This window comes from Embiotoca jacksoni, unplaced genomic scaffold (genome assembly GCF_022577435.1).
Source record: "Embiotoca jacksoni isolate LCO1_2020_lvr unplaced genomic scaffold, fEmbJac1.0.p SCAF_5, whole genome shotgun sequence".
NCBI classification, from domain to species: domain Eukaryota; kingdom Metazoa; phylum Chordata; class Actinopteri; family Embiotocidae; genus Embiotoca; species Embiotoca jacksoni.
Window position 1 is genome coordinate 21,156,096 of NW_027185403.1, and position 16,748 is coordinate 21,172,843.

Here is a 16,748-nt window from a genome sequence, read left to right on the forward strand (position 1 = left end):
ACGAGCCAGGCGAAGTGTTCAGAGTGACAGTTGTTTTCAGAACGTCACTGACAAAAGTGCGTCAGGTCAGGAGAGCAAGCAGGTGGGTGTCCTCTGACATCTGCAGGGTTGTGCACCGTGAATTCAACTGTGTGCACGTTCAGCTGTGATGTCCTGAGGTGGCTGAGAGGAAACATTTACGTAAACTGGAGCACGATGTCACGTGGGTTCTCCAACACAACAACGTGCCTCAAAAATGCACAAGTCCTTCCCCCTTCAACAACACAATCGTAGCTCTTCCCCTCAACTTGCGGGATTTCTCGCTGCGACTTCTTTCTGTTCCCCCCAAAAATTTGACACCAAATTGTAATTGTGTAGTTTCTGTGAAAAAGGGCAGATGTCCCTCAGATGTGACTCGGCAGCATGTGAGGATTTTACATAGAATGACGGCTTCAGTGTTATCCAGCACGCTGGCTTCAAAACCAGCCATGTGTGTTCCACAAGAGGCCCTGTGTTAACAGCAATTCAGTTGTAAATCCCTCCTCTCCTGTGTGGGTGGTTTTCCATGCATGAGTGAGGGTGTGTGAGTCTGTCGATATGTGTGTGTGAGTGTGTGTATCATTTTCAAAAGAGCTCCGTTGTAAATCTCTTTCCTCCAGGGTGTCTGTGCAACAGGGCAAAGCTTTGTCGCCTGACAGGCAACATACGGACTGAAAACGCTCCTCCAAGATGTCTGTCATGTCCTCCCAGCCAGCGCACTCTCCTGGGACGACGAGGAACCGTCCCTCTTTCACTTCCACCCCCTCCTACTTCTACCGTACCCACTCATGTTGTCTTCACTCTTTCATTCTTTGTCTTCTCAAGAATATACGTTTCACCACAACAAACGAATTGGACAGAGGACACGAGGTGACAAGAGATCGAGCAACAAAAAAAAAAAAGACAACAAAAACAACCATTTTGTGAATATGGACAGAAAAGTCTAACCTAACGCTGAAGAAACAATCTGATTGGTATCATTTCTATCTCACGTTAAGTATAGTTCGCCTAATGTTTACCCCACATTAGCACAGAGGAACAGGAAAATGTCTGCGCTGCTATTTACAAGTGAAAATAAATATACTTTTTAGCAGCATCATAGCTGACTTTTTTAAAATGTTTGATGCATATTGTTTTTATTTTATAAATATGTAACAAAACAACTTGAGTATAAATACATGAATGCGGAATACAATAATTCAATAAACAATAATGACAAATATATGTAGACGTGATGAAAAAAGACCAATTAATTTATGTCTTGAATTTAATTCTACGTCTATTTCCATACATCAGGTTTTATTTAAGCTGTTTCTTCATTGTTACGTTATGTTAAAAAAAAGAGGACAAAAAGTGACCTGAGTGTAAATAAATGAATACATAAATAAATGTAATTAAATGTATTAAGTGAATACAGAGGGAAAATAATTAAAATAGATACAAATATGAAAATAATACCTTTGGCCGTCCTCCACATGTTCACAGATTTATGCTCATTTTAAGAATATTTCTGGGACAGAGGCGACACAATACTTGACGTACCCACTCGTCACGGGGCTCGTCAGCAAGCTAACACCTACAACATTTGTGGAACCGTACAATCCTTTCTTCTTTTCTCAGTTGTTCCATTTTTGTGTTCCTTCCATCGGTCTTCTTTTCTTTGCCGTCCACCGCTCCAAAGAGGAATCCCACCTTTGCCGTTTCATCTCCGACACCCTTCATCTCCTCTTTAAGCAGCAGCTTAATTGCTGCTTCATGCTTCTTCCCTCCCTCCCATCCTTCCTTGGTTTCCTCGCTGATCTCTCCCCGTGTGGCTCCCAGCCATATGGTGATGTCAACAGTAACTTGCAGCACACATTTGGCCCAGGGCTGAGCGCTGCATGCTGCAGAATCAGAACAGATAGAGCAGATAGAACCAGCTCATCTTAGTTAGACAGACTCTCCCGCAGCCTTCAGTCCATCTGTGTCAGCATGTAAACGGCTCCGATTCAGTTTGCACTTGGTTTCATCAACTGCCTTTTGTTTTTCCTCCTGTGAGGGAGCACTTATGTAGTATGGCTAATGACATACAATACAAATCTTCATGTTTCTACTTAGCTGGCAGGTGTGTGTTCAAAATATATACCGAAACACCTCAGTTACTCAGTGAGTCACTCTTCCTTTTCTTTTTACACCAGACTGTGGCACTACACAATTCATTCACCTTTCATGGTGAAATATTTGTCTGTACAAACTGTCATCCTGATTTATTCAGGGGGTTCGTGGGTTAACTGCTGTAGCTGGGAAGCTAACTGCCAACGAGCTTGTCCCGCAGACACATGCTAGCTCCAATCAATCATAAACTCCTCTGAGTTTGTACCTAATTTATTTGTAACAGGGCGCATATTTAATTTTAGGGGCACCCAAATAAAAAAAACAAAAAAACAACAAATGGATGAAATTTGAAGAGCAAACAGAAGTGCTATTAAAGGCCAATTAAAGATTTCTGCAGCATGTCTGTCAGTAGCTGCGGACTCAAAACAGCTGATTTGCGTGTGCTTCTAGACATACTAGAATCATGGTTAGGCCGTCATGTTCTCCACACATAAGATGAACTCCTAACAAGACATTTTACTGTGTTCAATAAATATATCCATTTTAAAAGTTGCATGGAGTGTTCAATTCCTCTTTTGGTTTTGAAATTAGGGCTGAGACTGAATATGATCCAAAAATCAGTACTGACTTAATTTAACAGAGCTGACTGTCGGTAGAGCAGCGACCTGTTTAGACTAGTTTCTATTAGGATGATAAATTCAGACTCATAACTGTCTGCAAACCATTCCTCTTTTATGCAGCCTTTCATTCTCTGACAGATGTCAAAATAAGCGGAATATGCAACAAAGTTAAGAGGCTACAATATCATTTCATCCACTTTAATTGCTTGTTCTCTGTCGGCACGGTGAAGCAAAGTATGCTGTTACCTTACTTGGGAAAAAAATGTGCACATTCAGTTTTATTCAGCTGAGAAAATGCAGTGAATATTGGAAGTCCAATTTTAGAAATTGAAATGCTAAATTTGTGCTCATGGTATCTTTGCCTACATTAACAAGTCTCTGATTCCATGAAAACAATATTAAGGTGTGCCTCCCCCCCTTTTTTTTTTCTTTTGACAAAACCACTTTGTTCAAAATCAAATGTAGAATTTGAAAATGTCTCATTTTGACACCCAAAATGTTTGCAGTCATCAAACAATGAATTGAATAAGATAACGTTAATAGTTGCCGTCATGTTGTTAAATGCTTCACGGCCAGGAATAACACACAAGAAAACAGGTGTCCCATAGGGCACATTCATCCATGTGCCCTAAGAATCCACTCGCTTTTTTAGGAAAACCACAATGATTGTGAAATTTTCCTTTGATCATATTTTCTCTTTCTGCATTTTCATGCCTCCTGACCTCTTTCCTGCTGCTGTTGCATGATCCTACCAGGCTCTGTGTGATTTTGCTGAGGCAAAGATAATTAGCTGTGCCTGGGAATAAGATGTCTTGTGTAAGCAAGCCAAGTCATTTGATGTTAAAAGAGGTTGAACATCCACACCCATGGGGCTGACAGTCACATGTTAGGAAGTAATCTACTGATTCTGTTTCCTCAACGGCATTACGGGGGTACATTCTGCTCTCCTTCCCCCTCAACGTTTGTTAGATTTGGAGTCATTTTAAGTCGAGCTGAACCATCCATTAAACTAGTTGTAAATATTTCATATTAGTTAAGTTCACATACTGATCAAAACCTTAAATCTAAACATCATTAATCAGTCACTCTTTTCTCTACCAAGTATCAGACACATGACGTCCTGTTGACCTTTCATTTCTTCAAAATACTTTGACTCGTTCCAGTCTTTTCAGCTTCGTTGCCACGGTGTCAACCGTTAGTCAGTTGACATGGCAGTTTAAATAAAAAATACATGACGAGAACGAGCTGAAGGATATGACAGAACTGTTAGATCAGAAGCGATATTTTAATCGAGCCACATCCAGATCAAAGGTGTTCGCAGGTCTTTTCATATACAAGTTGATTGCATGCAAATATGTCGATAAGTGAAGACTTTGGCTCACTGAGGGGGTCAGATGCATTATTTAGATGAATACTGAAGTTGTTAATAATTAAAATGTCCGGATTGGTGAAATAAACTGAGATGAAATTGGATGAAATTCCCCTCAGAGGACTGTAAATGAGGCCGTTCTTGTGTGACACATGTTTGTTGTATGTAGAGCACATTCCTGAAAGTTTAATATTACATACCACTGTACTTTGGGCTTGCATAGAAGTTGGTGGTGCTTCCTAGTCAGCTTTCTCTCATTGGCTATTGCAGGTTTCTGTTCAGTTTTTGGAAAATCGGGGAGACTGGTCCACAAGTTAACACTACAATGTTATATGTACACCCCAACCAGAGGACGGGATCATTTAGGCAGCTGATCGGTTCAGACCAGCTACAATTGTCAGGAAGGGAGAATCAGACTCAAAATTGACTTATTCTCTTATGTTGTTGGGCCAACTTTACATCCAGTTGGATGATTAGATAAAGGACTGGACTTTATAGGTGGTTAATTGATATGTATTCTAGACATGAAATTAAAGGCAGCAGAGTGATGAGCATGACTATTGTTGGAATCCATGTTGTGGAAATGGACGCTACACAGAATGTATTAAGGCAACAAGTGAACATAGAGGAAGTCATGATATTACATTAATTATGAGGCAGAGGTAAATTAGAATGTAAAGCTTGTCTAACATAATGATTATTTTTGCCATTGGTGTAAATAAATAAATACGATGCAATCAATGCAACATCATTTGCATAAAGAAAGAGATTGCAAGTAGAACTGGCAGCCTTAAAATCATTGACATTGACATAAGACAAATATGCCCAGAGGGACACTTTGACTTACAGATTTAAGGCCTCGTTTCCATTGTGTGATTTCCAGCCGTCTGAGATGAAGGTTGAGAATCGAAGGAGAAACGAGGTGAAATCTGTGGTCGTCACTCCAAAACGATGGTTTTGGTGAAAGGAATAAAGTTGTGTGACACAGATTGAGATAGAGAAGTCATTGGAGTCATCTCACACAATATAACATCCAATAAAATGATACACTCATCGTTGTCCCACAGGATAAAGAAGCCTTTGATTGCCATGATTAAAATACATGATGATGTGGTCATACCGGTTTTTGTAGCGCAACCATTGCACCAGTGCAGGTTTATCGAACCTGAGGATCTATGGAGACTTTATAGAGACTCTTCAGTGTGTTCATAATTCTTTCCATGACTTAGACTGTCTGTCTCAGATCAGGCTGCTACATTTCCTCTGCTACTTATAAATACAACAAGCACGTCACATGAAATGTATGAATTCTGGTTCTCCAGTATTGTACGAGTTACCCATGCGACTTTAAAGGGAGAAATTAATTTGTATTTATCCAGATTTCACAGGGCCCCGTCGTATCAATACTGGTCCTTGATTAGATCATTCATCATCAAAGTTATATTAAAGACCAGCGAACTCAAACACGTTTCACCCTCTTTCTCTGTCTCTTTGTATTTCGATCTTTCTATCTCTCTAGCTTTGACCCATCATGTCCCCGAAGCAATTCTCAGAGGTTGGTTGTCATGTTAGATGGATGAAGCCATCAGCAGATAGCCTGTAGTGAGGAGAGGGGCTGTTAGATATGATGGAGGTACAGACGTAGAGCTTCAACCCAATCTCCAAATCCACATCTTGTTCCAAAATAGAAGCTTTAGTTCTCTCTCTCACCTGGTAAATACTCTCTGTGGCGATGATAGTTTTTCTCTTTCCAGCTTTATTAAAGTCATCTGCATGTGTTTTCCTGCTTCTTCCCGCCCAACTCTTGGAAGCTCACAGGGGTCAGCTGCCATGTTAGATCGATGGAGCCATCAGACAACCCGTTGCAACTTCTTGCTGGAGATGAAATGAAGGAGAGATATTAGGACGTGTCATTGACTAAATGAAATGCAAACAGAAAATGAAGACAAGCCCGTCGTCGACAGCAGAGAATCGGCTCGGCTCTCACAGTTTGGCATCGCACGGCCGTTGTTGTGCATCTCTGTCTAATCCACCCTGACCCCAAACCCACTCGCACAGGTCAGCTGCCATTTTAGATGGATGGAGCCATCAGTTGTTCTGACCTTTTTAGTCTAAATTACTGACTACTAGCTGGCTGGCCGACTGCAAGCTCTTAGTCTGTCTCTGTTTCCTTTTCTACCCCTGTGTTTCTCTATTAGGGACTAAAACACTGCACCCTCTCACACCATCTGTTTTTTATCTTTCATTCTTAAAAGATTGATCAAACTGTAAAAGCCAACGGTGCTACAACACTGAACCTTCAGTAAACTTCTATCTCTAGTAAAGTCCAGTCTAATGGAACCAACCAGTGGGTTTTATTTTACAGTTAGAGATGTCAACATGAATGCGTTAACACTCCATTCATCTGGAAATGTTTGAAAATGGAAATGACCAAGTTAACCAGATAACCGAATGACAGGAGTCGTACTCAGGTGTGCTGCACGGGAATTTTTGTTTGAAAAAGCTCTCCAGTTTAAGTTTATATGATACCAAAGTTGTGTGCACAGATAGCAGTGATTAACTGTCTTTCAACCAAAGCTCAACTAGCTCGACTCAGTACTACCTTCAATCAAAGCACATGCGTATTGTGCTTTGATGCTCACTCAATAAAGTTAACTTCACACCAATAGAGTGATTCATTTGTGAAACTATTAAGGTGGTAATTGAACAATTCTTCATCTTAAATCACATTAAAAAAAAATGTGGCCACTTAGGGGCAGCAGAAACAAACAGACATCTATTGAACTTATAAAGCTGATATGTTAGTTACCATTCACACATCCAGCAGTCACAGAGCAAGGTCCGCTTTCACTGGCCAAATGGCAAAGTTAAGTCTAAAATTCACCGTCCTGGTGGATCTGAAAGGGTTCTGAGTTGAGCTGAGTGACAATTCTCTGTTGATTTATTACAATGTGTGGTCCTTTTCATACACACAAGCTGTCTTGATTTATTGTTAACATTTAATAGTCAAGCTATATTACACACACAGGTGTGCTTTCATATTGTGAATTGGTACAACAGTGACGCGGTCAGGACCGAAGCACTTGCGCTGAGGTCTGTAAGCATCACTCTCGACCCTTGCTAACGACCTAGCAACAGAGACGATTTCTAGTCTGTTTTAATGCTTCTAGATATGGTGGGATTTCTCATACTGAATAAATACCACACATAGAAACACAAAACTGCTCAATCTTGGTGTTACTAAGAAATCTTCAGAAAAAGGAAATCCTTGGACACGTGTATTTTTACGATAGTAGCGCCATGTGTGCTGTCGTGTTGATTTGAGAACGTTCCAAATGTACAGTTGACCGGTTTTATTGGTCGAAGCTACCTTTTGTATGAATTGACAACAGCTGATTAAACCCTTAAGACTCGACTCCACAAATAATAATAACATAATAATACCAAGCGACCATTCTGCTGCTGTATTTTGAATGACATCAGCTCATTCTGAATCATTGTATAAAAGCACACAATTGTCATGATTCAAACTGTGTAAAACTTTTTGAAGAGGCCAATCCCACAGCAATAATAGTACTTTGTGATACGAGTGCATATATAGCAAAATTGCACATTCTTGCCTTTTGTGTTGTCATAGTAGCACATACTTCACTATGTGCACACAATTTTCACAACATGAGTCCAGTGAACAAAATGCTGCGAATCATTTTGTATTTTATTGCGAAAACTAGGTGGATGTTAAGGGGTTTTAAATGCATGCATATGTACTAACAGTTATTTACTTTTGTGATAGATTTAAATGAAACATGACATTTCTGCATACACCTGGAGTTTGACTCACTTTTTTTATCAATATATCTAATGTCATTATTTTGTATATTAATATGATTTTTTTTGTTGTTGTTTTCTTAAACATTTATTTTTTTCCATTATTTTGGCAAGTCATATTTTTAGACAACTCCTAAAATATTTGTGAACACACAAAAAAGCCATCACACCAACCCTAACCCTAATATGACAATTATTGTCACATAAACAATTGTCCTTTTGAGTAATATTGAAGTGTTCCACATAATTTAATATCCAATGTCCATCTATTTCTTATCACATTACGAAGCTGACTACTTTTTTTGATTTTTAGATATTTAATTTTCAACTTGAACGAAATTAACAATGTCAAATATAATCTAGTTGCATAGAGAGGTTGTGTAAACATACTTCAGAAATAACCTTTTCAACACTGTACTGAATAATTAAATAATTTGGTTATTCTGATACTATGATTTATTTCTGACTGCTTTGAACTTCTTTGAATGTACAGTATATTTTTAGAACTAGCATGTGACAGCTGACTCCGACTCTTGGATTTATTAAGTGTTTGGGAACTGTGACATCAAACCAAACCTTTGATACTGAATGGAGAATGTCTCAAATCTGACATGTGAGAGTTTCTGCGACGAAGTGCAAATCAACACAGTTCCTACAAGGAGACTCTGGTGATGTTTTGTGTGGATTTAATGTGACTGCAGTGACATAAACCAAGAAGGAGATACATTTTTAAGAACTTCCAGACAGGAAGTTAAACTCACTGATCAACAAAGAAGATGACGCGGGAAACAGACCACAGCTGTCATGTTTCTTAATAGCTTGTTCTCACACTTTGTATTTATCTCCATTCTTTTGTCTCTTCTGTCTCTGCTGTCCAAAAATGATTCCCTTTAATATTGAATCTCTTTGAGGTGCCACTCTTCCTTTTAACAAAGGCCAATGGTTGTATGCTACGTTAGCAGGGGGGGGGGGGGGGGGGGGGGGGGGGGGGCTCCATATGAAACCTGACAGCCAGTTGGGAATATTAGCCAAACCTCTGAAGCATGCACCTTTCAAATGAAAGCAGAGGGAGAGTTGCTGAAAGAAACGGGAAGGTAGGAGGGAAAGCAAGAGAAGGGGAGAGTTTATGATGCGTTAAAATGATCCAAGGAGCAGTATCCATTTATTATCATGAAGCGACAAAACTCAGTGCGTTTCCTTTTTTTATTTTTATTTATTTTATTTCTATCAACCTCCACCTCCCACTATCACCTCAGGAATCTGTTTTCTCTCCATTTCCTTTTTATTGTACACATTTTAAGGAGAAAAGTCTCAAACAGGGAACAAAAACAGACCTTAAAGGAAATAAATAATCTACTGTTGACGGCAAATATATAAAAGGATAAACAGAAGAAACATTATAGATCTGATTGTAATAATGCCAGCTAGTAGTGCTAATAATAAAAGGGTTTGGCATAAAAGAGAGAGACAGACGTCAGGAACATTAATATCGGTATAAATATCACTGACATAACAATATCAGATGTTAGAGGAAACACAGCTGAACATTGTTTTTTATTGTTAATGTCCATGTATGTGAAAAATTGTGGGAAGTGTTTCAGTTCACAGATAGCTGTGTTGTCTGCAGACAACCAAAGTCACAAGTTAGTGAGTTATATTGCTTCAGAAATGGCTGAAAGAGCAGACCAATTTAAAAAATTGTAGACAAAATATGTGAATGTCGGTTTAAAATTTGGGGCATTCTAATACACTTGAACGTTCCTGAAGCACTGCTGGAAATGACTCAATTCAATGGGGCCTCAGAATGACATTTAAAACTAACTTTGTTAAATTCATAAGCTGGCAAACATTTGGATGAAGAATACACAAGTTTATAAGCAAAGAGTGCATACGTGTGCATTGCTGAAGAAAGCCCACAGATTATAATATATATTGAGCAATTATATATAAATCATAAAAATATAAAATACATGGGGCTACTTATTAAATTAACATTTATGATTCATGGTGTACCTGACTGCAGCCACCAACAACCGGGCGTACACAGTGGTGGTCAGTTTCCTTTCTGCTGTTAACCAGTTTGATGTTTCCTCTTTTGTCAGGTCAGAAAAAGGTTAAGACAAAAACTGAGATTGCGTATTTGATACTGCAAAATCATGGAACAGTCACTCTCACAACACCAGAAGTGTGCATTATCGAAGCGAATTATGCTTAAATTTGTGGAAATTTAATTATTTTACCAGCCTCCATAGGGCATTATTTATCTACACAATGGTTGGCTTGGCCAAGACAATCTATTTTAGGTAAAATTACACACATGAAAAGCCTTCCCTGAAAGTATAATCACTTTTTCAGAAATTACGTATGGAGGGTGCAACAGGGCCTCCTGGGCTGTTGCTTGATTGGCACCACAGTGTGATTGTGAGCAAGTAAATTGGTGGAGGCTGTCAAAAGAGCTGTTGGGATTTAAAGACATATTCAGTCACGGATCTGCCAGGCAGCTGAGATGAGAATGACTAAAACAGCAGCAAATGGGGCCAACTGACAAAAAAATGAAGTAACTTCTGAGTATGAACTTGTCTACTGTTAAAGAAAAGTGGTTTTAGGCTCCACGAGGGTCTGTGAGCAGCCTGGAGGGTGACGTGACCTGCAATCAGGCTTCAGTGGAGTGTTTCACAGGACACGTTTCTTGTACTTAAAATATGTTGTCTGTTGACTGCTTAAGTTGGCCTGGATGGCTGATCTATTGCTGATTATATCCACTGGGTGGCAATGTTATGAAAAGATATGGTCTGAAAGCTGATAATGCAGGTTTATTGGCATGCAGCTCTTCAGACATTAATATCAAACACTGGAAATTGACGTAAGAAAAAGCATCTTATCAGACTTTATGTTCTTAACCCCCTAATGATCATATTTTTGTTGAATGGAAGAAATGTGACAAAAAAGTGTATCTATTAGTTACTCAGGAAAACGTGTGATCTTAAACTTGCTAGACTGAATATGATATATTATTTATCTAAATTTGTCCCAAACATTCACTTTAACTAAAGGATAAACTGATTTGATTTTAGAGGTCAAAGGTCAAGGTCACCTCACATTGATGCCGCTTGTGAGCAAAACATCTGTGGAACTCTTCAATTTTTTCACAAATCTTCACTCAACAATAAAGTAATTACATTTTTGGTGGTCAGAGGTCAGAGGTCATGGTCACTGTGAACTCATCTTTCTTGTGAACGCGATATCCCAGGAATGACTTGAGGGACTTTCTTCAAATTTAGCAAGTCAATTTGGAGTATTCACTTGGACTCAACGATGAAGTGAGGACATTTTGTTAATATAGCAGCCGTCCTTTCGTTCAGTTCTGTTATTGTGAATGCGATATCTCAGGAACACCTTGACGGATTTGTATTAACATTGGCATTGACATTTACTTGTGCTCAAGGGCAAACCTATTAGAATTTGTTGGGTCAAAGGTCACTGTGACCTCACAAAACACATTTGTGGCCAAAAATCAATAATAATAAAAACATATATAGATATGATGTGCATTATGTAACACCATTACTGAGGAGCAGAAGAAGAGATTGTGACCACATTTCACATTTATGATAGATACTGATTATGTAATCTCACTGTGGTAGTGCAGTCACAGTCGATGTCTCTTATTAACGCTACGTATTTACCATTAATGCCTTGTTCTTGAAGTGCTTTCAATACAAACTGGGTCTCTACGGAATCAAAAGCCTTCTCGTAGTCGACAAACGCTACACAGAGAGGGATGTTGTATTCAAGGCACTTCTCTTTGAGTTGATTTGGAGAGTGTATGTGGTCCATTGTTGAGTAATTTCTTCTGAAACCTGCTTGCTCTTTTGGTTGGCTTTCATCCAATGTGCTTTCCAGTCTGTTGGTGATAATCTTTGTGAAAAGTTTGTAGATGTTCGAAAGTAAACTGATGGGCCTATACTTTTTCAAGTCTTTCTTATCCCCTTTTTTGTGCAGAATTATCATGTTGACTTTTTTCCACTCTTGCGGTACTTTCTCTTGTTGTATACATGCGGAGAATAGTTTCGCAAACTCTGTGCAAACTATATCTCCACCTTCTTTGAGTGTGTCCATTAGTATATTGTCTGGGCCTGGTGCTTTTCTAAATTGATGTTGCTGTATTTGGGTCTGACCAGTTTATTTCTCTCGAGACGGGTGTTGATTTTCAACTTGCACATTAGCATTCTGTGGTCGCTACCTATATTTGCTTTGTTGATTGTTGTGACATCTTGAATGTTGTTTAATTTGTTTGACAGTATGAAGTCTATTTCGTTCTTTGTTCTCCCATCTGGACTTTTCCATGTCCACTTCCTTGAACCCCTCTTTTTAAAGAAGGTATTCAAAATCTTCAGTTTGTTGCTTATGGCAAATTCCACAAGTCTATCTCCACTGTTGTTCCTGTGGTTTGTACCGAAGTTTCCAACTGCTTCCTCTTCTCCGTCTTCTTTTTTCCCCACCTTAGCGTTGAAGTCTCCCATTAGTATTTTAAACTGTGCATTCCCTTCCTCTAACAGGTTTGCGATGTCTTCATAGAGTTGTTCTACTTCTTCATCTCCATGGGTAGATGCTGGTGCATACACCTGAATCATCTTTACTTTATAATTTTCAGTGTGAGTTGTGCCAAATGTTAATTTACTCCTTTTATTTCTATTACGTTTCCTACGAGGTTTCTATGCACAAGGAAACCTACCCCTGCTTGACTTTTGTCTTTCAATCCAATATGGTAAAAATGGTGTCCACTTTTTAGTTCTTCAAACTGCTCGCCCTTCCTACGTACTTCGCTGATTCCTACGATGTCCCATTTGATCCCCTCTAGTTCCTCCTCCAGTTCTAGGAGTCTCTCTTCTTGCATCAGCATCCTGACATTATACGTTCCTACATTCAGATTCTATTTGTGGCCTGTCTTTACCCAGAGATTCGTAGCATCCCCTGCTCCATTTCTGGTCAGACTGCCACCTTGGTCTGGGATAATAGGGCCTTTGGCTTTGTGTTTTTTCCATGCTGGTTGTAGGCCTATCCTTCCACGTTGGCCTGGTGTGGATTGGAAGGGGGATGTTTATATTGGAGGTCCCTCTCCCAGACTAATTGCTTTACAGGGCTAATGAACTTCATCTATCCAGTGTCAGGAAGCTGAAGAGAGTTGCTGGATGGCCAATGGCTCATATACAGCATGAGCTCATACGCCCTTTAGAGATGAATCTTGTTTTTAATTCCACCAGGGTGTCCAGCCACCCTCCTCACCGGTCTCCATAAATCTCCTGACATCTGACCTGACAACATTACATCTGGGTGATCATCTGTACTGTCAGGATTGAAGTTGTGTGTCAACTATCCACATTTTATAATGTATAGCTTTGGCAACAACACACGAGGTTGGACGGGTATGTATGTCAACAACAACTTGGGTGGTTAGCGGAGACAGACAACTGCAGTAATTCTAATCTTGGTGTGTAACTGATGGGATGCGGCTTTATCTTGATAAACATGTTGTATTTGCTCTCGTAACCACAATGTCTCACACTTGTTATCTGATTGCATAGCTTCAATGTGTTCTACATAGAACAGCGTGTCATATTTATGGAGTTCACTTTCGCACCTCTAATGTCAAGGTCGCTCTGGTTTACAGTGTGCCTGTGTACAGCCTAGGATTTATTGATGTGTTCTGTTACATCAATAACAAAACTAGGGAGTGGTTATGGTTATGAAGAGATGTATATCAGCAAGTCCTTGATATATAAGATTCAGATCTTTGCACTGCACTGGAGCTTTCAGCTGTTGATGCACAGTGGGATTATTCGCCCTTGTATACAGCTCGACTCACCACTTCTGCAGTGTGCACCTAACATGAACCTTTTTGTTGGGAACACCACCCTGATCTCCCATCTAGTCTGGGGAATATGTCTAACCCGTTACTGTGCACAGAGTCACTCACAGAGGAAATGAGCACGCAGACTTCCTGTGAAAAATTGAACTAAAATAAACATGTTAATGGTTTTAAATCGGTATCATTACCATTTTTCAACATGAAAATGTATGTGTATATGACGTACTGTATACATACAGGTGAAAAATTAAAGAAAAAGTTGATGTACTCCTATAACAACAGTTTTAGGCCTCATTGGCAAATATGATCTGAGTTTCTGGAGCTTTGATATAACTCTGTTCTTCCAAAAGAGCCTTTACATATACTGTACATGGATGTTATTGTAAGGTTACAGTTTATAACCCCCTCAATACAAAGACAAATACACATTTGAGAGTTGAGTGGCACGAGTCTAACGAGATGTCGAAAAAACACATAATGCAGTCCAATGATTCATCTCTCACCATATTCTGGACAAGTCCAATAAGAAAACAACTACAGTCATAAAAGCAGCATCCTTCATACACTTTTATTCAATTAAATTTCTGGTCAATATATTTTTTTCAGCCTGTTTTTAGTCACAAGCCCTTTTACACAGAATGTAAATATTACGCAGGGAAAAGTGGCACTTTATTTTTGCAGAGGGAGGTGAATTTTTTTAAACTTTTACACCAAAATTATTGGCATCAACCAATCACATTGTGCGCTTCAGGTATTATATAACATTCATTCAGATGCTGCAGTTGAAGCAGACCACCTCTAAACCTCTCATGAGCAGACAGAGCACACAGCTGTCGGTCAGCACACCCGTATCATCGCGAAACCTTCTCAGATCGGCAGCATTGCCCATCTTGCAAAGTAATGTATGAAGGAAGACTGACCACACTGAGAAGGTTTTTCATTTTCGGACCTCGTGCCATCTGCAAACCTTTTCTTAAATTGACTGTCGGTGTGCTGTCGGGAGCTCCGTTTTTAATTCTGTTTTCATTCTGTTTTTCAAGTGGTCATTTTTTTTTTTTTTTTATAAGATACGAGATTTTTACCATTGGATGTCTGGATTTTAATATGGCTGTATGTAAGGACTACAAAATAATTTACTCACATCTGGAGGATTCCATTCATCGCCTGAAGTCTGAGCTCCAAAACAATCTTGAGGATTTTATATCGGTGGCAACGACTCAGTCAAAACACATTTCCCACATCCAGTCATCTGCTCTCGGTGTCTCAGAAATCAGGTCTCCCTCTTTTTGGATATCACAGGCCGCAATGGTAGAGGTGGTGGGCTTGCCACAGTCTTTAAGAGCCGTCTCTTTTGCCGCCAGGTTAAAATGGATCCATTCTCTAGCTTTGAGCTTCGACTCTTTGAGTTTTCACAGCCCACCAGAACTTTATGCGCACTTGTCTATCGGCCTCCTAAACTTAATGGAGTTTTTATCCAGGAGTTTTCAGAATTTTTAGCTGAAATCTTCCCAAGATATGATAGTATTAACATTTTGGGGGATTGTAATATTCATGTGTGTTGTTCTTTTAAGCCGATGGTGAATTACTTTTTAAACCTAATTGACTCTTTTAATCTTGAGCAGTTAGTCTCTGGTCCCACTCATGAACATGGTCATACATTGGACCTTGTTTTATCTTTTGGTATTTCTGTAAGCATCAGTCAAATTTTTGAAGCAACGTTCTCGGACCACAAGCCTGTTATCTTTGACGCTGTTACTGCTGACTCAGACACTCCCTCTCCTGTTCGCTGCTCTCGTTTTATCACCTCCAGCACCGCACAACAGTTTTTAAATGACATGCCACTGTTTTCTACTAATGAAACTCCCCAATTTCTACTAATGAATCTCCCCAGTTGGGATGTTTTTAACAAATTTTAACTCCACCTGCTTTGTAATTCTTGATAGTGTCGCCCCCCTGAGGTCATACTGCCCCAATCTGAAGCCTCGATCCTGGTTAATTGAAGCCACTCGGGCACTCGACATGTTCAAGTACGTCTCCGACACAGTGTGACACCTTTCTTAGGTTCTTCCAGGATAAAATCTCCAAACTTAGGTCTGGTGTTACATCCCATTACATTGATCCAACTAATTCTCCCACTTCCTCTGCTGTGTTGGACCACTTTGAGCCCATTTCCCTCACGGCTCTCAGTAAAATTGTTGATCAACTAAAAACTACAATGTGCCACTCTGACATCATCCCCTCAGGTCTGTTTAAAAAGTTTTTTGTTGAAATTGGACAACCTTCCAATGTATACTGTCAATTATCAACAGCTGTCTGTCTTCTGGTTCAGTCCCAGTCTATTTTAAACACGCAACAGTGATTCCTCTCATCAAAAAAAACTAATCTGGAGCCCTCTGACCCATCAAATTACAGACCAATAACCACCTTCCCTTTTCTGTCCAAGATTTTTGAGAACGTTGTATTTCAACAGCTTCAATTTTTTATCAGTTTTAATGGCATCTGTGATGTTTTTCAATCTGGTTTTAGAACGTCTCACAGCACTGAATCTGCATTTTTAAAAGTGTTTAACAACCTCTTACTCATTGCTGATGTTGGTGATCCCGTCATTTTGCTTTTACTTGATCTCACTGCTGCTTTTGACACTGTGGACCATGAGAGTTTAATCTCCCGCCTTGAGCCCTCCGTCGGCATCCGAGGTACTGCCCTACGATGTTTTAAGTCCTACCTGAATGACAGATCATTCTCTGTCAACGTGGGCAACTGCTCCTCTCAACAGGCCCCCCTGACCTGTGGGGTACCACAGGGGTCCATTTTGGGTCCACTACTGTTCTCACTCTACATGCTTCCTCTTGGATCCATTTTCCAAAAACATAACATTTCTTATCACCTCTCTGCAGACGATATTCAAATATACCTTCCCCTCAAATCTGGAACTGCCTCTATAATTTGA

The 16,748-nt window shown here is 39.6% G+C and overlaps 1 protein-coding gene across 1 annotated transcript; it reads right to left on the reverse strand.

The window, feature by feature from the left end:
• Positions 1-12,047: 12,047 nt before the first annotated feature.
• On the reverse strand, positions 12,048-14,687 carry LOC138211643 (craniofacial development protein 2-like). The gene is given in 3 exon segments (XM_069171617.1): positions 12,048-12,577; positions 12,580-12,849; positions 14,603-14,687. Coding segments are annotated over 3 exon segments (885 nt in total).
• Positions 14,688-16,748: the final 2,061 nt, after the last annotated feature.